Below are 24,259 nucleotides of genomic sequence, written 5' to 3'. Positions count from 1 at the left end.
AAAAGTGGCAGAACGGAGATTAGAGCAAGCAGGATCCAGAGTCCAGGCCAAGTCTCTGACCTTCAGGTTCAGTCTGCTCTTCAGCAGGTCATCTTCCTACCAGCTGTGGGGACACCTGAGTGCAGTACTGTGACAGAGGCATTGCCTCCGGAGTCAAGTGACCCAGTTCAAGAACTCTTCACTTACCACCTATGTTCTGAGGATCAAACAGGATGCATGTAAAGCGATTGAGTGTATGTCTGGGATTCAGCAGGTGTGGAATAGATGTTGACCATTTTAAATTATTCGTATTTGTGAAAGAAGAAAATATGCAAAAAAGAACTTTGAAAAGAATCACTATGAATTTCCTGGAGAATGTAACTTCTTAATTCCCAATTAGTAATTTAAAGAAAGTTGAGGCCTGGCCTGCATGGTTCAGTGGTTGAGTGTCAACCTATGAACCAGGAGGTCAGGATTCGATTCCCAGTCAGGGTACATGCCTGGGTTGTGGGCTCGAACCCCAGTGGGGGACATGCAGGAGGCAGCCGATCAATAATTTTCTCTCACTGATGTTTCTCTCTCTCTCTCCCTTTCCCTTTCTCTCTGAAATCAATGAAAATATATATATTTTTAAAAAGTTGAGAAAAGTTCCAAATAGAATTGGCAAACTTTCAAACCAAAAATGCAGAAGCTGAGGGAGCAAAAGTCTGCAAATGGGAGCTACAGCAGTTTCTACTCTGTCAGACTCACCTTAAAGAATTCTGCACTGGCCCTAGCTGGTTTGGCTCATTGATGGAGCGTTGGCCTGTGGACTGAAAGGTCCCAGGTTTGATTCCAGTCAAGGGCAGATGTCCAGGTTGTAGGCTGGATCCCCAGTAGGAAGCCTCCAGGAGGCAGCTGATTAATGATTCTCTCTCATCATTGATGTTTCTATCTCTCTCTCCCTCTCCCTTCCTCTCTGAAATCAATAAAAATATATTATAAAAAAAAAGAATTCTGCACTGAGTAGTTCATTAAACCTTGAAGTATATCAAACCTAAAAAATAAAATGTCCAGTGATATTCAGAGCATGCCCAATGCAAAGATAAATTTCTGAACCCTGAAATGAAGTTTCTGCACAAACTCACCTCGAATGCCCCCTTTGTATCGGTTCTTAATGGCAGCCAAGCTGATGGACTCCTCGCCTTCCTCTTCCTCATCGTATCGATCAGGTTCTAGGTAACTAGCACTCAGGCCCCGCTGGTGCTGCTTCTCTCTCATTCGGCGCTGCTGAGACTCCCTACGAATAGAAGCCCTTAAACGTTCTTCTTCTTTCTGTAAAGAAGCAAATAAACCACTCAACTTCAAAAAAATGAGCTAGTTTAGTGCCCACTTAAAACTACCTTTACTATAAAGAACATGAAATGCCTACCTCAGGTTAACACCTATTCCCTATGTCTTCAGAGTACAGATCTCTCCAAGCCACACCTGTTACCACACACAGTGATCGCCTTGTTTAGTTCTAAGGTGTGAAGGCCACACAAGGGTGAAGAGGCACACGGCCCCTCACACCATCCGATCAGAACTGGCACAGGCACAGCCTTGGAAGCCGCCAAGTCCCCTGTGCTGCCAATCAGAGCCCAGGGAGCAGCGACCAGCTGAGCCATGTCATCATGCCCAGCGGATGCCTGAGGGAGGCCGTTTCTGTTCCCAAGAGACAGACACCTGACTGGCCCAGGCTCCACCAAACCACCACAGAGCCCAGATATTCCTGTCTGGGCCCCTCAGCTCCCGAGGACAGGATGAGAACGTGTAGGCAGGGGCCGGTCCCTGAGCCCCAAAGTAGAGCCTTCACCCCCTTCATCTGCCTGGCATCCCACATGTTGGGGTTCACAAGACAGAGACAGGTATGAGAGGTCAGGGATGGTCTGGCATTTCTCTGAATTCCTCATGTTACTGCATACAACTCTAGTTCTGTTGCTAGACTTTCTATGTAGCAAATTATTTCATTAAGTAGAATGTGGTTGTACCGTCAGCAGCCCTTGGCCCGTTGCTCAGTGGTTAGAGCATTGGCCTGCAGCAGAGGAATCCTGGGTTCAATTCCCGGCCAAGGGCTTGTACTTTGGTTGCAAGTTCAATCCCTGGCCCCAGTCAGCCACTGTTTGGCAAATGCTTAGGACATGAATCGAGGGGGCACATGTGGGAGGCAACCAGTTGATGTATCTCTCTCACATTGATGTTTCTCTGTCTCTCTCTTTCTCTCTCTCCCCACTCCTTCCTTTTCACTTTCTCAAAAAATCAATGGGGGAAAATATCCTCAAGTTAGGATTAACAACAAAACCAAAACAAAAAAACAAAAGGGTCAATGTCAGCAGGACGGGAATTAAGAACAGGCTAGCTGGGCTCCTTGTGCATGTCCGTGGAAGCTGGGGACACAGAGGAGGGCTTGGGTTAGGCACTGTTACTGAATCTGGTTTACTGCCTCCATGAACAAAATACAAGGAGTAAAAAGCTGAGACTCAGGGCCACACCTTCAGCAGAGCCTGACAGTGAAGATACTAAGAAAGACGCTGAGGCAACCAGAGCCTCCGTGTGCCCTGCTGCACAGGAATGAAATCCCATGAAGCAGGCAGGGCAATAGCTGGGACCTAGCAGGGGTCAGGGGAGACTGTACCCCGGCCTCCAGCTTCTCAAAACAAGTGCTGCACAAAGGCCCATGGTGTCAATACAAACACACACCACCCACCGTTGAATCTGTGCCTAAGTGACAGCTGTGTCAGCTTTGAAAACCTGTAAGGTAGAATGTTACAAATGGCCCTTAAAAACCACATCTACTCTGCCCAATTCTCCTTTAGGCACTTTCTGTCCTACTTTTATTCTGTTTTAGACTAAATCTCTAACACTTCCAATGATTTTTGTCATGGTCTCTAAACCAGACACAGATGATTTAATCATGCTTGAAAGTATCTGCAGAAGTTCAGATCCTTTCAGTTACCAGGTCTGTTTTATGACTGCCATTCACCCATTGTTTGGCAAATGCCTAAGTCACGAATCCAGCTCCCTGCTCATGCTAGCTGGAAGGAATAGAGGTGGGTCAACAAGAGGTGATTAATAAACATTTTGGGAAATGCTATTTTCAATATATAAAAAATCCCAGAATAAGCTTAGCAAACATACCTTAATCATCTCCGTGCGCTGGCACTCGGGATCTCGACCAGCCATCGGTAAGATTCTAATCTTCTGTGTCTTTGAACATCTATCCGCAAGTGACAGCGTCATCTTTCTGTGTGTGGCACTGTCTGTAGAGTGAGGTCTGCAGGAAATAAACAAAAAAGTCTCAATATTTACCACATACATTTGTGAGCCAGTCATATCAACATCACAAAAACAAAAGGCCAGCAACCATTTCTTAGTCCCTAGAAAAAATAGGCAGGGACACTAAACTGAATATAGTGGGGTGACAGATTTTTATCTTTCTTCGTTCAACAGCTCACTGAAATATTCTTATCTCGCGAGCAAAATAAAAAATGGAAAGCTGGGATAAAAAGGCTTTACAAAGATCGACCCCTCCCCCCACAGCAGTATGTGCACAGGCTCAGGCAGCACTGAATACTAAGTGCCAGGCACGGTGGTTGTGTTTTACATGTTGTATGAATTCACTGTCGCAGCTACTCTATGGAAAATTATTACATTTTATGTATTAGAAAACTGAAGCTAAGCAAGGTTGAGAAAGTTGCATAAGGTCACTCAAGTGGAAACAGGACTCAAATACAAGTTTATCTAATTCCAAAGCCTATACCCTTGACCATTACAATTCTCAAAAAGCTAAGTCATAACCAAGATTACTGTGCCCTGCCCTAGCCGGTTTGGCTCAGTGGATCGAGTGTCGGCCTGCGGACTGAAGGGTCCCAGGTTCGATTCCAGTAAAGGGCACATGCCAGGATTTGCGGGCTTGATTCCCAGTCGGGGGCATGCAGGAGGCAGCCGAACAATGATTCTCTCTCATCATTGATGTTTCTATCTCTCCCTCCCTCTCCCTTCCTCTCTGAAATCAATAAAAATATATATATTTAAAAAAGATTATTGTGCCCTTTAAACATAAGCATTACCCAAGAAGAATGATCTGCTTAAAATCAAGGAAACAAAAAGAAAATATTTTGTTGTAGTGTCTACACAATCTAGAGAAGGGGAAAGCCCTCAGCAGGTGACCTCAGCGTTCTGGGCTGCTCGGGGGAAACATCCCTGAAGTGGCATTGGGTGCAGCAGCCGAAGGAACAGGATGACCCGCCTTCACACCCACCAACTCATCGCCTTTCCTGACTGCATGCACACTAACAACCTCTACTTATCAGTCTCCCAGTTCCATTTACTAAAAAGAAGAGACACAATGACAAGTAAGTATTGTAGGCCTCTTGGCAGTTATAGTAACCACTTGAACTAAAAAGCTGGCATTCCGCCCTAACCGGTTTGGCTCAGTGGATAGAGCGTCGGCCTGCGGACTGAAGGGTCCCAGGTTCGATTCCGGTCGAGGGCATGTACCTTGGTTGTGGGCACATCTCCAGTAGGGGGTGTGCAGGAGGCAGCTGATTGATGTTTCTCTCTCATCAATGTTTCTGGTTCTCTCTCCCTCTCCCTTCCTCTCTGTAAAAAATCAATAAAAGATATATTTTAAAAAAAGCTGGCATTCTGGTTTACATAACAGTCTCCTGTAAGTTTGGTTAGCATGACCTGGTTCCCTGTGAAACAGCGACTTTTGGTGCACCAGACAAAACAGCCTTTGAACCCAGAGAGCTGACAACCAGATCATACTCTTTGAAAAACTCCACTGTGAGATTATGTCAACTGGAAGTGGGGTATTTGAACAATATCTATATTTCACTGCTTTACTGTAACAAATAGTCCACTGATAAGAATAGTTACCTGAATGTGAGTTTGGTTTTAAAGACGGCTTGTCCCTGCAGACCAGTACCTTGTCTTATAAAAAGATGGTTATGATCGCCTTGCAGTGGAGCTTTGTAAACATCAAACACCTCGTTGCCCAGATGCAGAGACATGCTGAAAAGAAGGAACCCTTCACATATTAAAAGCCATACAGCTTTCATCCTACCATTTTACTTCCCTTAAAATGTGATGCAACTGCTCCTTTCTCTCCTTACACAGAACCCAGAAGAAAAGAGTAAAGCCAGGACATGAAAAACAACCTACCTCAAAGTAAAACAGGCTGTGACATTTACTCAGCCTCTACTACCTTCCCAGTGAAAGGTCGTTTTTTTAAACTGCCCACTTACAGCAAGCAGGTACAATGGGGGTAGGGAGGGGGAGCTGGTGTGCCTTTTCCAAACTACTATGCTGTACCCAAAGAGGAGGATCACATTTTCGGCCACCAGCTTGTATGATTCTCAACTACCTACCTCTGTTCAATGCCAGGGACTAAGCAATGGAAATCCTATGTAATAAAAGGCTAATATGCAAATCGACCGAACGGTGGAACAACCAGGTCGGTATGACACGCACTGACCACCAGAAGGCAAATGCTCAATGCAGGAGCTGCCCCCTGGTGGTCAGTGCGCTCCCACAGAGGGAGCATCGCTCAGCCAGAAGCTGGGCTCACGGCTGGCAAATGCAGCAGCGGTGGCGGGAGCCTCTCCCACCTCCACAGCAGCGCTAAGGATGTCCGACTGCCGGCTTAGGCCCGCTCCCCCGAGGGCTCCCAGACTGCGAGAGGGCACAGGCCAGACTAAGGGACCCCACCCCGAGTGCACCAATTTTGTGCACCGGGCTTCTAGTTCTTTAATAAGAGGTGACCCCAAAATAAGGTTTTATTCCAAAACTTGGTCCCTCCTAGCCACACTCTGGGTATTTATTTCAACACTCTTTGGGCATTTGCGCTCACCTCCCATCTGTCCACTTGACTATCCGAGCATTGCTTTCTTTAATTTCATTTCCTTCTTCATCCCGTCGTATCCTCCATCGTATAGTATTTTCTACCTGTTTTAAAATACAAGTGCCTTAGAACACTGTAGTTAATGCTTTTTTCCTCAAGAAACACATAACTGCCCTGGCTGGTTTGGCTCAGTGGATAGAGCGTCGGCCTGGGGACTGAAGGGTCCTGGGTTCGATTCTGGTCAAGGGCATGTGCCTTAGTTGCGGGCACATCCCCAATGGGGGGCGTGCAGGAGGCGGCTGATCGATGCTTCTCTCTCATCGATGTTTCCATCTCTCTGTCCCTCTCCCTTCCTCTCTGTAAAAAATCAATAAAATATATTTAAAAAAAAAAGAAAGAAAGAAACACATAACTATAGAATAAGCATGCATAGCTAGTAACATAAAACATTAAAGCCCTCTTTTTTTTTTAATAACCTACAGATGTTGAACAAATTAACAACAAAAATATGCTTAAGTGGATTTCTGAGTTCCTAGTGCTGGAGTCACAGTGGGAACCGAGTGCCTGAGCGTCTGAGCAGACACTAAAGCTGTGGTAGCCCTGGGAGGTGTGAAGACACAGTAAGAGCTACCAGGACAGGAGATAAGGCTTGAAGCCATGTGAGGCAGCAATTTAGAACTGCAAATCCCTACATAAAGCAGGATCTCTTACAGGACTAAAAACCCTGTAAATGTGAGACCAAAGCACTGTGCCTACTGGCCTAGGGAGATAAGGAGTCTCCCTGCTTAGGGTAAGAAAAAGGAAGCACCCTCTGAAAATTAAAACCCCAGCATTGAGCAGACTTATAGTCTAACTTTATCTTAACTACATGGAGGGGAAATACCAGGCAGGTCTGAAAAACATTCAAGAGTTTCCTAAAATGAAAACCACTGTTAGTGCAATTAAAAACTCAGCAGGACTCCTGGGAAAATGCAATACACTAAATGCATGTCGTTTGTCACTGCTGCACCCTGGTAACCCACTAGAGTGACGGCGAAGACTTAGAAAAGGGTACACTCCAGGATAAAGAGAATGTGAGTTAAGATGGCAGCAAGGAGAAGCCAACACTGAAAACTGACAGCTCTACGCCCACGCCCACATATGCTTCCCTAGGCCTATTCCCCTCCACCAACCCTAAAAGCAGCTGCTCCCATTTCCACTTAGAATTTCTGGGTCTCCATTCTGTTTTATGTGACTACCTTTGCAACTGGCTTCTAGTTGTTCCCTTCTAGATTTCCACCTTTTCTTCTCTGTTCCTCATTAATTAAGCAACCATGAGGCCGGCTGATTAAAGAACTCAAATAATATGCATGAATTATATATGATGCCATTCTGAAATTTGTTTTGAAATAGTCAGGGTACGATGGGGTGGGAATATAGATGTAACAAGATTGTCCAACTTGACAAGCATTGAAGTGAGTGATGGGTACATGAGAGTTTCTAATACAGTTTTCACTAGATCTGAATACATTTGAAATTTTCTTAATAAAGGAAACAAAACAAAATAATCTGTCACTATTCCTTCCTTCCCTCTCATACAAAATCAGTTAGCCACCTGTAAATATGCAAACACATCATTAACTGAGAAGCTATTTTGAGAAATGCTTTTATTATATAAGGTAATCCAAATAATAACAATAATGATGATGATGATGATGTCCTCTAAAGACAGAGGACCTCACCGAGGTATGTACATCAACTGTACCCAGTTCCTTGTTCATTAAAGAATTAATTACACCACCAAGTGCCTCTAAGAATGGTGAGCCTAATCTCAAGAATATCACTCAGGAAACATGCCGAGGTTTTAAAAGACAGTAGTCTGTTATACACCAACATTTTGTACTCTAAGCACCAAGGTTTTAGAGAAAATATTTATTCCTAAGCTTTGGTGCTTATACTAGGGTCTGGTATACATGACCTGAAAATATAATAGATATATTGATGCATTCACTGATGCATCATGATATAAAGACAAAAATGCAAAAATCACTAAAAAGTAAACAAGTAAGGAACTACCACATTAATTTATATAAATTACGAGAAAAATGAAAAGCAGTAGAATAATGCCAGAGGCACTAAAACAGGCATGAAAAATAGATATACATATTCCAAGGAAAAATATTAACAGATGGGCTATCGGGAGTTGGGAAGAGGCAAGGAAAAGAACAGCAAAGGACAAAAAAACACTCTAAGCACTACAGTTAAGCACTATAACTATTAATTCTGTTACTGGTACCTGTTTACCTCCATTTTCTCATTTGATTTGCATTTCCATTACAAGGGAGGAGTGGTGAAATTTCACTGAAAAGCTTTGGAAGCCCATGAATGTTGGATAGAAACAATTTTATATCAAAGTTCCTTAGATACTTGTGAATCTAACAGACTTGAAGGGATGGAATTGTACTAAAAATTCAGCCCGTTATTCTAAGGGGCTTCTTAGCATTCTAACACCAGGCACAATACCCACTGAAAAAGAAAGTATTTACAGGAAACCCTTCAGATTGAAGAATTTAAAATGCATAGCTCCCGTTTTATTATGAGTGCAACTCCTTCTTGTTCTTTGAACAACTCAGCTCTGAAGCATCTGCTTTATCTACATCCCCCTGATTAAAGGAAGATTACAGGCCCTCCTTGGATAGAGGTAACAAGACAGTACAAGGTATCAAAGAGAAGCATTAACAGGAACTTAGTACAATAAAAATCTCTCCTAAGAGCAATCAGAAGAATACAAAGAAAGTCATAAGGGGAAGTGTTAGGTATGAGTAACTAATTCTCCTTTTGTATATGATTTATTTATCCATAGATCAAAGAGTCTGAAGAATTTCCTTTTTATTTTTAAATTAATTTCAGAGAGAGGAAGGGAGAGGGAGAGATAGAAACATCAATGATGAGAATCATCGATCGGCTGCCTCTTGTCCGCCCCCTAATAGAGATCAAGCCCGCAACCAGGACATGTGCCCTGACCGGGAATCAAACTGTAACCTCCTGGTTCAGGGGTTGATGCTCAACCATTGAGCCACACCAGCAGGGCTGAATAATAATTTCCTCTTGCAGGAAGTTGCTACAACTTAACCCACAGTACATATGGATATAGTTGTTTTAAAACACCAAACTAGAGAGAAACCAAGATGGCGGCATAGGTAAGCACCTAAACTGCTGCCTCGCACAACAATTTCAAAACTACAACTAAAAGACAGAACGGACACCATCCAGAACCACAGGAAAGTTGGCTGAGTAGAAATTCTACAACTAGAAGGAAAGAGAAAAGCTCACAGAGAATTGGAGGTACAGCAAAGGATCTTTGTGCGCGCAGAGAGGAAGGGCGGCCGAGAGCCTGGCTGACTTTCTCTGGCGGAAGGAGGAAGGAAGCCCCCGACTGCACTGAACCCCAGTTCTGACGGCACTGAACCCCAGTCCCGGGAGAAACCCCATGGACCCAGGCTCATACAGGGGGAGTCTGGACTGTCAGGTAGAGAGAAAGGCACCCGAAGACTCGGAGACCCGGGGGAGACCTGGGGGAGCCCCGGCAGGCAGGAGTCTGGAGGCGCGCGCGCCAGTGTGCACAAAGGCTGCGGAGGTTGCCACAGGCTTTCCCTAGCAGAAGGGAGTCAGAAGCTCCTGACTGCACTGAACCCCAGTTCTGACTGCACTGAACCCCAGTTCCAGGCGAGCCCCTGGGGACCCACACTCTTACGAGGGGGAATCTGGACTCTCAGGTGGAGACTCGGGAGCCGGGGAAGGCAGAGGTCTGGAGGCGCATGCGCGTAAGGGCAAGGCTAACTGGAAGCCAAGACTGTCTGCTTCGCCCTAAGACTCCACCCCATTCAAGCTGAGCACAGAGGCTATTGCAATTTGGCAAGTCTAATCCTATAAGGCTGTCTCCAGCACCGAACTTCTCCCAGCACTTCTCCCAGCATAGACACAGCTGATCCTTACAGCCAACTGGCCTGGAGGTCAATTCCTCCCAGTGATACCAACAACAATCAAGACTTAATTACAACAAGGCTGTACACACAGTCCACAAAGGGGTGCACCAAGAGTGTCCACCTCAGGTTAACTGGGGAGGCTGACCCATTGGGCCATATAGGAAACCGAGCCACACAAATCTACCCTACCAACTCAGGGAAGCAGTGAAAATGAGGATCAAAGAAACAGATCACAAACGAAAGAAATGGAGGAAAACAAACGACTGGATATAGAATTCAAAACCACGGTTATAAGGCTTTTTAAGAATATCCTAGAAAAGGCCGATAAATATAACGAGACCCTTGAAGATATGAAAAAAGACCAACTAGAAATTAAACATACACTGACTGAAATAAAAAATATTATACAGAGACCCAAAACAGACAAGAGGAACACAAAAATCAAGTCAAAGAATTGAAATACAAAGAAGCAAAAAACACTCAACCGAAAAAGCAAAAAGAAAAAAAAAAAATCCAAAAAGTTGAAGATAGTGTAAGAAGACTCTGGGACAACTTCAAGCGTACCAACATCAGAATTATGGGGGTGCCAGAAGAAGAGAGAGAGCAAGATACTGAAAACCTATTGGAAGAAATAATGACCGAAAACTTCCCCCACCTGGTGAAAGAAATAGACTTACAAGTCCAGGAAGCGCACAGAACCCCAAACAAAAGGAATCCAAAGAGGACCACACCAAGACACATCATAATTAAAATGCCAAGAGCAAAAGACAAAGAGAGAATATTAAAAGCAGCAAGAGAAAAACAGTTAGTTACCCACAAGGGAGCACCCATACGATTGTCAGCTGATTTCTCAACAGAAACTATGCAGGCCAGACGGGAGTGGCAAGAAATATTCAAAGTGATGAATAACAAGATCCTACAACCAAGATTACTCTACCCAGCAAAGCTCTCATTCAGAATTGAAGGGCAGATAAAGAGCTTCACAGATAAGAAAAAGCTAAAGGAGTTCATCACCACCAAACCAGTATTATATGAAATGCTGAAAGGTATTCTTAAAGAAGAGGAAGAAGAAAAAAGTAAAGAGAAAAATTATGAACAACAAATACATATCTATCAACAAGTGAACCTAAAAATCAAGTGAATTAAAAACCTGAGGAACAGAATAATCTGGTGAATATAATAGAATCAGGGGCATAGAAAGGGAGTGGACTGATAATTCTCAGGGGGAAAGTGGTATGGGGGGTGCAGGAAGAGACTGGACAAAAATCATACACCTATGGATGAAGACAGTGGGGGGGAGTTAAGGGCAGAAGGTGGGGTGGGAACCGGGTGGAAGGGAGCTATGGGGGGAAAAAGGAGAAAGAATTGTAATAATCTGAATAAAGATTTATTTAAAAAATAAATAAATAAATAAATAAATAAATAAAACACCAAACTATAATACTACTTATTATGAAAGAAGTAGCTAATAATTATTTAAAAGCATCAAAAGAGTATAACAGTGAGAAAAGTGACACATTTATAGAGCAAAAGCTGTATATTTTCTTCCTAAAAAATAATCTGAGCCCTAGCTGGTTTGGCTCAGCAGATAGAGCATCTGCCTATGGACTGAAGGGTCCCGGGTTCAATTCTGGTCAAGGGCACATGCCTCGATCCCCAGTAGGGAGCGTGCAGAAGGCAGCCAATCAATGATTCTCTCTCATCATTTATATTTCTATCTCTTTCTTCCTCTCCCTTCCTCTCTGAAATCAATAAAAATATTTTTTAAAAAATCTGAAAAGGAATACAACTCATTTGTTGATAAAACAGGAAATATAAAAATCATTTTCAAAAGCTCAAGTCTCAAGTTAGTGTCTCCAGGTTTTACTTTAATTAAAGAAAAGAAAGGAGTAAGCATAGAACGGTACCTTTAGTTTTAACCTGGTTCGACCTTCTTCATCCAGCATTTCCTCATCTTCAAATTCATCTTCATAATATTGAGGATCAAAAGGCCTACAAATTGTTTTTTAAATAAACTATTAATCATACTTTGTAAAGAATATTATCACTGTTTTATAATAACATACCTAACATACCACTATACTAAAAAAATCCAAATATAATTAAAATTTATAATGATCAAATATCTTCATGTTCAACTTCTAGGAAGTATTCAAATTATTTCACTTTCTTAAAATTTGGTGTGGATACATGTTGCTGGAAATAAAGTCAAGCAAGGCTACGTATTCAAAATATTCTTTATTCTTATATAAGTCTTCAAGGAATAGGCTGTACGTGCTCTAGTTTTCCATATCATTTTGCTTGGGGAGAAAAGTTTAAATTGCATAAGAACTTGCATGTTATTAGTAAATAATACCCACAAACACTAATTAACTGTCAAAAAACATTAGGTTTTCTATATCTGCAATGGCTGCTACAGTGGACATTTGCCATTTCTCTAGCAAATTTCACTACTTTCAATTTCAGCGTTTATAAAGCTATACAAGCCAAAAACACCCAAAGCTTATGTTGTCTATTAATTACTAAGTATGAAACTGCTAAAAACAATTATGAGCATTAAAAGTCTCCTTTATTGATATTATAGTCTATACTTTTTCTGTCACAGAATAGGCTTGATTTATTTCTTCAGAGATCTATGACCAGTCTCCCATTTTGTGATTAGTCAACTCATGTAAAATAAGAAAAATATCAACTTTCCACATATTTCTATCCAACATCTAAAAATACTTTTAACTGATCCCCTTACCTGGGCTCTACACTGAGGAAGTTGGGCAGCTTAACAAAATACAAGTCGTTTCCTAAATCAGTGTTTACTTTGGGTATTTCTACTTCTATTCTGGTCTCAGGAATTGGTTCCTCCTCCTGTTGATCCTGAGGCAATCCATTTTCATCCTAGTAAAAAAAAAAAGCATACAATTTTAGAGTTTTATGGGGTCTTAGAAATGGTCTAGCTCAATTTCCACACTTTAATTACTTAGTAGGCAAGAAGCCTACTGAGACATCAACGTTAGGGCTAAAGCAGCCCTCAATCCCCATTCCTACCCACTCAGCCCCCCAAAATCCTCATGGGAAACAAGATCAGTTTAGAAGCATCAATATAAGAAAATATGTTTTGTAATTAATCCTCTACATACTCACCAACAGAAGTGTGAAACTAATCAACACTTCAATGTGAAGTCACTCTATTAATTAAGATCAGAGATTATCAACACAGCACACATACACTTCCTGGCATGGACAAGAAAAACATTCAAATCAGTGGTCCTTGCAGTATAGTCTCTCACAACATGGCACCAGCCTCATGCTGGGCAGTTCTTTCTTTCTTTCCATTTACCTAGTTTCCCCTAATGGTAACATCTTGCAAAACTATAGCACAATATCACAACCAGGAGAATGACCCTAATAGAGTCAGATCACTTCCATACGACAAAGACCCACATTGCCCTTTTACAGACACACCCACTCGTTCTTGTCCTCATCCCTCCTTAATCTCAAACAACCATTAATTTCTTCTCCATTTCTATAATTTTTGTCATTTCAAGAATGTTACATAAGTGGAATCACACAGCATGTAACCTTTTTTCTTTTCATTCAGCATATTTCCCTGGAACTTCATCCAACCTTTTGCAAGTATTAACAATTCAATCTTTTTTATTGCCGAGTAGTATCCCAGCGTATGTGCCAGGGCAGTTACTTCTACTCCCACTTAAAACCAAGAGTTCCCTGTCTGGCTGGCATGGTTCAGTGATTGCGCATTGACCTATGAACCAGGAGGTCAGGGTTCGATTCCCAGTCAGGATACATGCCCGGGTTGCGGGCTCGATCCCCAGTGTGGGGTATGCAGCAGGCTGGCAATCAATGATTCTCTCTCATCACTGATGTTTCTATCTTTCAAGAAAGTCATCTGTTCATTGTATTTTCATACCATAATTCAGTTATCAACTTTCTCTTCTTGGTGTAAGAGAGACCCTTAGCCTCAGAAACTTTTTACTTAGCCTTGAATAAAGGCCCAGTGCACATTGGTAATTTTACTTACAATAGGCTGTCCTGGAGTAGGTGGTTTATCTTCTCCATCACTCCCTGAAGATATATCATCTGCACCACCAAAGAGATCCATGGTTCCACTGTTATCTTGAATAAAGGAGGGAAAATGTGCAGTATTAATATCCATAACAAAGATTCCTCAAAGCTATCACTTCAACATATTCCCAAGGTGTATGGACCACACCAGGAAACCACCCAAGCATTATTCTGAGCCTGGCTCTCGAAGATCTGACCAGGGTGTCTATGGAGAGGGAAGGGGGCAACTCCAGTGAAAGGCACTTCTTTCACCCTTCATTTATTGCATCCTGTTCTACTTTCCTTTAAACCCAGGAGCTCAGATATCCTCCTATAGTCTATATACTCAAATTTGGGGCTTAAACAGCCCATTCCAGCCTATTCTCTCCATAGTCTCTCAAATTTTAAAATTATAGGTCCATGTCTACCCAGACGCTCCTCCTCATAAGCAGAACTTCACCTAGATATAGGCAAAACAACAATAATAATCTGTAATAAACCAACAAATCAAGGTGGGGCAGTAGAAGGAATGAAGAAAAAGATAGGAAGGTGGTCAGAAAGTGAACTGTTTGAAATCGAGATCATAAGAAGTGTTATACTCCTGGCAAGCGTGGTTCAGTTGGCTGGGCATCGTCCTGTGCACCGGTTCAATTCCTGGTCAGGGCACATACCCAGGTTGCAGGTTCAATCCCTGGTCAGAATGTATAGGGAGGCAACTGATGGATTAATGTTTCTCTCTCACATCGATGTTTCTCTCCTTTTCCCTTCCTCTCTCTAATATCAATAAAAACATTTAAAAAAGAGAAGTGTTATAATTATTGATAATTACATAGTCTAGTTCATGACCCACAGATTGAGAACCGCTAGCAGGGTCGCCTAAGACCATCGGAAAACACAGATATTTACATTACGATTCATAACAGTAGCAAAATTACAGTTATGAAGTAGCAACGAAAATAATTTTATGGTTGGGGGTCACCACAACATGAGGAACTGTATTAAAGGGTCGCAGCATTAGAAAGGTTGAGAACCACTGGTTTAGGATAAACCTGTGAGTTACTGAGACAAAGTGGAAGACTGAAAAAGGAGAGGCAACCTATTAGAATGGCCAAAATCCAGCACAATGACAACAACTAATGCTGGCAAAATGTGCAGCAACAGGAACACTCATTCTTTACTGGTGGGAATGCAAAATGGTGCAGTCACTTTGGAAGAGAGTTTGTGGTTTCTTACAGAACTAAACATACTCTTACCAAATGCTCCGGCAATTGTGCTCTTTGGTATTTTTACTTAAAGAAGCGTCAAACTTATGTCCACACAAAAACCTGCACACACATACCAGTATTTAGAGCAGCTTTACTCATAATTGCCAAAACTTAGAAGCAACCAAGATGTCTTTCAGTAGGTAAATGGATAAACTAGTACTTCCAAACAATGAAATATTATTCAGCGCTAAAAAAAAAAAAAAAATGAGCCCTGACCGGTTTGGCTCAGTGGATGGAGCGTCGGCCTGCGGATTGAAGGGTCCCGGGTTCGATTCCGGTCAAGGGCATGTACCTGGGTTGTGGGCACATCCCCAGTGGGAGGTATACAGGAGGCAGCTGATCGATGTTTCTCTCTCATCGATGTTTCTAACTATCTATCCTCTCCCTTTCCTCTCTGTAAGAAATCAATAAAATATATTTAAAAAAAAAATGAGCTATGAAGCCATGGAAAAGTGTAGAGGAAACTTAAATGCATATCACTAAGTGAAAGAAGTCAATCTGAAAATGCAACACACTATATGATCCCAACTATATATTCTGGAAAAAGGAAAACTATGGAGACAGAACAGATCAGTGACTGTCAGGGGTTAGTAGGGAGGAAGGGATGAATATGCAGAGCAAAAAGGATTTGTAGAGCAGTAACATTACTCTATGGATACCCTAATGATGGATACGTGTCATTATACATTTGTCCAAACCCACAGAATATACACTACCATTCTTTGGGTTTGGACAAACTGTAAAATGTGGTGATTATAAGGTGTGAATGTAGGTTCACCCATGTTAACAAATGTATCTTCTGGTGGGGAATGTTGATAATGGGGAAGGCTAGGCATGTATGGGGGCAGTGGGTATAAGGACAATTTCTATATATTCCTCTTTCTATATAAGCCTTAAATTGGTCTAAAAAAATTAAGTCTTAATAATAATAATAACAAAAACAAAAAAAAAGAGGTGGAGATAAGGAAGGTTAGGGTACTAAAAAGTTCATCTATAAAATAAAAATCACCAAAACTACAACCCACCCAACCAACACTCCCATGTCTCTTCTTGATTCATTTTCTCCTTAGTTCTTATCACTATCCAACACACTATAATTTATTTACTCAGTCTCCCTACCCTACCCTGACCCCTCCAGATGATGAGCTCTACAAGAGAGAGAGGTCTTTATCTGTTTTGATCATTGCTATATTCCCAGTGCCCATAACAGTACTGAAACACAGGAAATTCTCAATAATTATGAACAAAATGAAAGAATGAATAACTAATTCTACTAACAACCCTATAAGATGGTTAGCATCATCTCCCTTATACAGAAAACTGAAGTGTAGTAATTAATTTGAACAAAATCATATATTTGGAAAGTAGAGCTACCAAGACTCTAACTTGGATCATCTAATTTCAAAATCTATGCATATAACCAGTAGTTAGCTATAGATGCAAAGAGCATGCTGTCCTTGTTCTGTCCAGCTCTCCTTTTCTCTCTAATTGATGCTCTAAATGTTTGCTTTAGTTATGTTACTTATAATCATTTACATAAGCTATTTAACATTAATGAATAATTACCATTCAGCAGAATATTAGTTGTGTGTAATCAAAATTGTTTGCTATAGTTTTTATACTAACATCTTTATTGCATAATAATTTGCCATTTGAAACACAGTCGTCCATAGAGATGAATGGGTAGATCTTTTATCCTTACAACAAATCTACCTTATCTAATACTGGGTTTTCATGAACTCTTCATCTAATCTACAGCTCAAAGAATCAGGTTCTTCATTTGATATTAACCTGTTAAGAACTGAAGAACAAGCTGTCCTGGAACTGTCATTCAAACTGAAGAATGAACACTGCTGCCTCCGCCTGAACCAGAGCCTCAGCCCCTAACAACAGATTCACTCTAATTATAAATGAAGAAATGGGTTCTTCAAGTGATATAGCATAAACAGTTTCTCATATCTGTACAATTTCCCTGTGTACACTAAGTGTATCTACATTCTTTCTGTGGGTCTTGCAGTCTGGAGTGAACGCCCAGGGTTGGGCGTGTACTATAGTTAAATGCAAAAAGAGGAATGGAAATCAACATATTAAAAAAAGTAATTGAAGTACCTTTTGGTACCTCTGTGTCACTATCCGCTTCTGAATCAGATGCAATTGCATTCTTGCGTTTCATTCGCAAAACTTCATCTTCACTATCACTGCCTCGTGCAGATTCTGTAAGAGTAAAATTAGAGGTTCTACATAATCACAATCATATTTCATAGATTTGAATTTTGTGTTTTAAAAGCAACATTGAGGATAAACATTGTAAGGGTGCACCCATACAACAGAAAGCTACTCAGTATTGACTAAGAAGGTACTATTGATACATGAAACAATTTGGATGAATCTCAAATGCATTATGCTAATTGCAAGAAGCCTAAGTGAAAGAAAGAAGTCTACATATCATATGATTCCATTTAAATGATAGCAATCTCAAAAAGACAAAACTTTAGTGACAAAACAGACCAGTAGCTGTCAAGGGTCAGAGGCGAGGAAAGAATGTGTTTACAAAAGGGATAATATGAGGGAGTCTTTTAGGGTGACAAAACTGTTCTGTATCTTGATTCTGGTGGTGGTGGTTACACAAATGTATACATGTGTTAACATTGAAAGAACTGTACATACATACACAAAAATCAACTTACTGTAGTTAATTAAAAATTAAAGGTAATAAACATTGGTTTCTGTAAGCAGAAAAACTTGATAGAATGAGAAAAACAGTACTGAAACTTATGATTAAATTTATCTGTAACTCGTTAGAGAAAAAAAAAAAAAGGTAAAAATATTGCAATTGAAGAGACGAACACATCACTTATCTGGATGGTATAACTGTTTACCTAATTGTAAACTTTAAGAAAATCAACTGAACCACTGTAGAAGCTAGTTAATTAAGCAGAATGACCAGCTAGCTACAAGATTCCCTACTATGACTCTAGTCTTAGGTTAGTCTTCTATTATTTGAGAAGTAGAACTTGAGCCTCAATGATTCTGGTAATAGTAAAAATAACTCTACCTAGAACTAGTTACTATAGTCTATATAGGTCTATATCCACCTCTGGAAATCTTCTGACCTCTTTTTCTAAATAATGCCAAAATGTGTTCTTGAAAACTATCCTGTGAGGTATTATAGGAGGAAAAAACGCATCCCCCGATATTTAAGCTAAGGAAATAGGACTAATATGTAGTTGTAATCAATCACCTACAAAAAAATGAAACAATACAGATATGACTTCTGGAAGACTTTTAACCTAATCAAGGTGAATTTTAGTAATACAAAAAATAAATTAATAAGATCGCTACATTTAAAAAAGTATTCTATAAGAACGTGTTAACTTGAGCAGAATAGTGCAAACAACTATTATAAAAGGGGGTCCAGAGCCAAAGGTCACCTGTATGTTTCCAGTATTCTTCAGGGAATGAGTGTTCTGACATAAGCACATCTCCCTAGGGTCAGAATGCATGCTTCAAGCTATCATAGTTCAAGGAGACCATCCAGCTGTTTTTCCATTTTCTGGATATTATGCTCCCCAGGCAACCTCCTGATTATTATAAACTGGCATCCAATGTAGATTTTCCCCAAGGGAAGAATACAATGATAACAGAAATCATTGATCCTCTTGAAACAATTTTGCAATTTAATTTTCTTGTGAATTTAATTAGTTTGAGTAAACTTGGAACCCGATTATCTCTGAATGATCAAATTTTGGATTTAAAAACCTGAGCCAGAACATGTTGTTCACACCTCAGTACAGCTACGCTATGGGGACATTTCAATGGTATTGTTTTTTTCCCACCAAGAAATCTATGCTCACCTGAGGCAGGCTCTTCAGTTACCCACAGAAATGGAACCACCTCTATTCATTTTCTAACTACTCTCACACCATACATCCTTCTTTAAGACTGTCCTCTTTAAATTTTTTTCTTCCTGATATAGCATCAATTAACAAATGGAAGGGGGATAGAAATAATGAGATTAGGAAAATTTTTAAAAAGCAAAATGTGTAAAATTAGAAAAGGCTGAAATGGAGAGGAGAGAAAAAAATAGGGTACTAAAGATGACACTGCGAAAAGAATAAATGGGAGGTACCTGTATCGAATGCTTCTACTAACCCATTTTGACTCTCATAAATGAATTACCTGATTTATGGTCCTGTTCTTCATCATCGGAATGCCTGCGTTCTTCGTCTGAGGCCTGTGGCCTTTCATCATCAGAATTTTGCATTTTTTCCTCATCAGACATCTGTGGCCGTTCATCATCATCAGAATTCTGTTTCTCATCATCATTATCAGAAGCTGCTGGTTGTTCATCATCAGAATTAACCTTCTCCTCCTCAGACAGTTGTCTCTCATCATCTGAAAGCTGAGGCCTGTCCTCATCATCTGTGTTCTGCATTTTCTCATCATCGTCAGAATTCTGCAACTTATCTTCATCAGATCCTTGTGCCCTCTCCTCATCATCAGAATTTTGTATCTTTTCATCATCCGACTGGTCGCTTTTATCTTCTCTGTCCCATTTTTCATCATCTGAATGTGCTTTTTCAGAACCTTCTGCTTCTGAGTGATGGCTCCCTCCATCTGATCCATGACCTTCATCTTCATCGTCATTATGAGCTTCTGATCCACTATGCTGATCGACATCTGAAGGGTCATTGTCTTCTCGGTCAGAATGCTCAGAAGGTTCTGATCTATTGTCTGATCTTTCAGAGTGATTATCACTCCCACTCTGATGAGAAGCTCCCTCATCTTCACTGTCATCTCCAAACAGTTCTTTATTACTTGGTTTTCCTGAATCACCTCTTTCATCCTGATCACTTTCACTTCCAGAGGCATTACTGCCAGATGCTGCATTCTCTTGATCAGAATCCGAGTCTGATCCAGAATCAGAATCTATGGAATCATATAAACACTGGGTGATGTCAGCAAAAAGAAAGGCAGAGTAAGGAACATCAAAAGCCCATCACGACATAAAAGTAATGAAAACACTTGTTAAAAACTGTTAGTATCAATTTTCTTGGTACTCTGGAAACTAACCAAAAGTTGCAGCAACCAGGAGAATCCTTAACAAAAAAATCCAGCTGGCCCTAGCCAGTTTTGCTCAGTGTTAGAGCATTGGCCCATGGACTGAAAGATCCTGGGGTTTGATTCCGGCCTAGGGCACGTATCTCAGTTGAAGGCTTGATCCCAGGCTCTACTCAGGGCGAGTGTGGGAAGCAACCAATCAATGTGTCTCTCTCACATCAATGTTTCTCTCTGTGTGTGTCTCCCTCTCCCTTCCACTCTCCCTAAAAAAATCAATGGAAAAATATCCTTGGGTGAGGATTAACAAGAGAAAAACCAGCTGAATTTTTAGAGAGAAAACAGAATGGTGTTTTACACCTGCTACCCCCCACCTACCACTCTCTGCCAGCTACTCCCCAGATCACTTGAAGGTAACAGCCTGAATTTCTGGCACACACACCACTGCTGGAAGGAGAAGTGACCTCATTCAAAGAGAATCATGGTAGTTAGTTTTGATGCCTAGCAAATAACTGAAGGACTGGCTCAAAGGGCTTGACTTTACTAGTATCTCACCTAACATGGAACTTTCTCAGTGTTGAGGAAGCTACTTGGGAGTGTTTGTTAAAAACAAACCAAAAAGCTTCGTAGGAAAGGCTGGGGAATGACATAATATGGGGAGTAAGAGCTTTTAAAAGTTCCCACCTATTCCTAGAGATCAGGAAGAACACATGCTTAGGGCTGTGCACATGCTCAGGAAAGAACTGAGAAAGCCCCTAAGCTCTCACTGCTGGCTGATCTCAGGCTCCACACAAGCAGAAAATAAAGGCAAGGACAGGTTGTAAACTGCCTGTTTGAATGTTGAAAGCATGCCCCAACATATATGCAGAGCTGATCTGTAAAGACTGGGAGGTTTCGCCCTAGTCACTTTGGCTCAGTGGATAGAGCATCGGCTTGCAGGCTGAAGGGTCCCAGGTTCGATTCTGGCCAGGGGCACATGCCCAGGTTGCGGGCTTGATCCCCAGTGGGGGGTGTACAGGAGGCAGCCAATCAATGATTCTCTTTCATCATTGATGTTTCTATCTCTCCCTCTCCCTTCCTCTCTGAAATCAATAAAAGAAATATATTTAAAAAAAAAAAAAAGACTGGGAGGTTTCTCTTTTAGGGGGCGGGGCGGGGGGGAATTCTAGGCATTTAAGGAAATCTCTGTCCAATCACTAGCTGACCACTAAGATAATGGGACACAGATTTCATTAGCCACACACAACAAAGACTGCAGACAACCCAATTTAAAAACAAAAAACTTGAATAGACTTTACAAAAATTAGTTCAAAAGACTAAACAATAATTACTGTGACAAATAGTAACAACAAATCCTAGGGAGGTGGAAGAATGTGTTTTCATGAGTTGTCACATCATATAATATTCAAAGAGCCTAATTATCAACAAAAAAATTATAAAGCATGCAAAGAGACAAAAAAGTATGTGGCCCATACATACAAAAAAAAAAAAAAAAAAGGTTACAAACTGTCTCTGAAGAAGCCCAGACAATGAAAATGATATCTTGCCAAATAAAAAGTATCAATAAAGCCCAGCCAGTAAGGCTCAGTGGTTGAGTGTCGAACTATGAAGTAGGAGAGTACGGTTCGATTCCCAGTCAGGTTACATGCCCAGGTTGTGGGCTCGGTCCCCAGTGCAGGGCTGTGAGAGGCAGCCAATAAATGATTCTCTCTCATCATTGATGTTTCTATCTCTCTCTCCCTCTGCCTTTCTTTCTGAAATCAATAAAAATATATTAAAAACCAAAAGAATCAATAAAAAGACAGATATTATTTAAAAAACAACAGAAATTCTGAAGTTGAAAAGTACGATAACTGAAATGAAAATTTCACTAAAGGGCTACATAGCAATGTGAGCAGGAAGAAGAAAAAAATCAGCAAATTTGAAGACAAGTTCATTAAGATTATCCTGTGTAAGGAACAGAAAAAGAAAGAAAAACTAAGAAAAATAAATCTAAAAGACTTGTGGAATACCATGAAATGTACCAACATATACACAATGGGAGTCCCAGAAAAAGAGAAAGATCAGAAGGAATATTTGAACAATGATCGAAAACTTCCCAAATTTGGTAAAAAAACAAAACAAAACAAAACAAAACAAAACAACAACCATCAACCTACATACCCAAAAAGCTCAATGAATGCCAAACAGCATAAAGTTAAAGAGAACACCTAGACACATTTTCAAACTGTGATGACAAAGACAAAGAAAGCATCCCGAAAGCCGAAAAAGTGAAGCAACTTGTCCCACTCAAGGGATTCTCAATAAGAACAGCTTTTTCTCAACAGAAAGCATGGAAACCAGAAAGCAGATTCAAAGTGCTGAAAGAAAAAGACTGTCAACCAAGAATAATATATACAGCAAAACTATGCTTTAAAAATGGAGGACATATGAGCAACAAAAGAAAAAATACCTTGGACTTCCTCAAAATAAAAAAATGCTGTGCAGTTTTCACATTATCAAGAAAGTGAAAAAACTGCCCTAGCCAAGGTAGTGGCATATATAGGGCTCTATATATAGGTAATATATAGGACTATATTTCCAGACTCATCTTCCTGATGAGAACCTCCTGGAAGATTTCTAAAAATGTGAATAAATTGATGGGAGTTCGAGGGGGGAAAAACACACACACACACAACCACAATAATGCACTTTGCTTAGGAAAAATGTAGATAACGTTACTTGGAGCTTGGAGGGTTGCAAGAATTCTGAACTTGGTCTTGAGCCCCTTCTCACTTCAAATACAGTAACTCCTAATCGTATTTCAAACTCAAATATCCACAATCCTTGTGCCAGAAATACTTCCATGCGTCATAAACATTCATTCATTCATTCATTCATTCATTCATTCAATCAACAAATGCTACATCTCTCCTCTCCAAACACACACCCCGTATGTCCCACAATCTAATACCAGAGACCCAAGAAATCCTAGTTTCTGCACCGGCTCTCAGAGCACACGTTCTCTCTTGTGCGCAACGCCGAAGAGGAGCCCTATGCCGGTATCGCTCCCAGCCTCCTCACCCACACATCTCCAATTCCCCCTCACACCATGGTCTGTCTGGTTTCGTTCAAGAGGGCACCATCAGTCCCTCTGTAAATTCGCCCACCCATTCCTCCTGTTCCTGAACACCTAATTTCCATTCGTTCACAGTCCTTCCTCTGCGCGAACCTGTGCAAGACAGGTCAGAGCAGGACCCCAAGGTTTCGTGCCTCCACCCCTGTCCCGCGCCCCTTTCGCTCCACATGCTCCCAAGACACCGCATGCTCCATGAACTCCAAGAATCTCGAGGCGCACACTCTACGTGCGTCTCTCCGCTCCCGCCCGCTGGGGGAAGGCTGGCACCGCGGAGGGAGGCTGGCACCGCCTGGAGCGCAGGGGGCGCTGAGGCAGGAGCGGAGGAAATGTGACCATTGGCACGTAGCGTCGTGGCGTTCGCAGACCCGGAACAGGACTGCGGTCTGGATCTGGCCGCATAAGGCCCGCCACGAGCCCCTCCCGCGAAGCCCAGTCAACCCCACCTTTACGCTCCGCATCGCTGTCGGCGTCGCTCCCGAAGAGGTCCTCCATATCCGCCATTGCCACGGCACATCTGCCGTTGCCTCGGCTGCGGACTGCTCCGCGATTTCTTTACGGCACTGAACCAACGGAACGCGACAGTGTCGCAAAGACTCGCTACAAGGCTCCTTTCCTTCTGTGACCTAGTTTTCGCGAGCACCAGGAACCTCAGCTTTTGGACTCTTATACGTTCACACGGCGGACAAAACCCGCCCATTCTTCAATAGCGGTTCTTAATGGCGGGGATTGGGTGTCGGTGGAATGGGCGGTGCTGGGCAGTGGGGCCTCTGACTGTGGTAAACCTGCTAGGAGTCAGGCTTTGCGTCCTTTGTTTCATATTGACAAGTGGTTCTCAAATTGTTGAGAACTCCAAAGCGCTTTTTTTTGTATGTGGGTTATATCTTTTGCTCCTTACCGTATTAGTAATCAAAGCATAAAATTTAAAAATTTAGATTAATATAAATAACATTTT

The 24,259-nt window shown here is 41.4% G+C and overlaps 1 protein-coding gene across 3 annotated transcripts in view; it reads right to left on the bottom strand.

The window, feature by feature from the left end:
- Nucleotides 1-24,025, bottom strand: part of LEO1 (LEO1 homolog, Paf1/RNA polymerase II complex component) — a 29,946-nt gene extending 5,921 nt beyond the window's left edge. For 2 of the 3 annotated variants that reach the window (XM_080685730.1, XM_080685731.1), the window contains exons 1-10: nt 23,751-23,945; nt 19,311-20,060; nt 17,241-17,345; nt 13,844-13,938; nt 12,554-12,699; nt 11,715-11,799; nt 5,852-5,946; nt 4,879-5,013; nt 3,136-3,271; nt 1,107-1,293 (exon numbers count right to left, since the gene is read on the bottom strand). In XM_080685730.1, coding sequence (XP_080541856.1) covers nt 1,107-1,293; nt 3,136-3,271; nt 4,879-5,013; nt 5,852-5,946; nt 11,715-11,799; nt 12,554-12,699; nt 13,844-13,938; nt 17,241-17,345; nt 19,311-20,060; nt 23,751-23,808 — 1,792 coding nt within the window. In that variant the 5' untranslated portion in view covers nt 23,809-23,945. Of the gene's footprint in view, nt 1-1,106; nt 1,294-3,135; nt 3,272-4,878; nt 5,014-5,851; nt 5,947-11,714; nt 11,800-12,553; nt 12,700-13,843; nt 13,939-17,240; nt 17,346-19,310; nt 20,061-23,750 lie in introns of all 3 variants that reach the window. The other variant, XM_080685729.1, reaches the window with a different exon arrangement.
- Nucleotides 24,026-24,259: the final 234 nt, after the last annotated feature.

Source organism: Plecotus auritus (assembly GCF_963455305.1).
Source record: "Plecotus auritus genome assembly, chromosome: 1".
In the NCBI taxonomy this organism is placed as follows: Eukaryota; Metazoa; Chordata; class Mammalia; order Chiroptera; family Vespertilionidae; genus Plecotus; species Plecotus auritus.
Note: the sequence above shows the minus strand (reverse complement) of the source record. Positions and strands in the feature narration are given on the sequence as shown.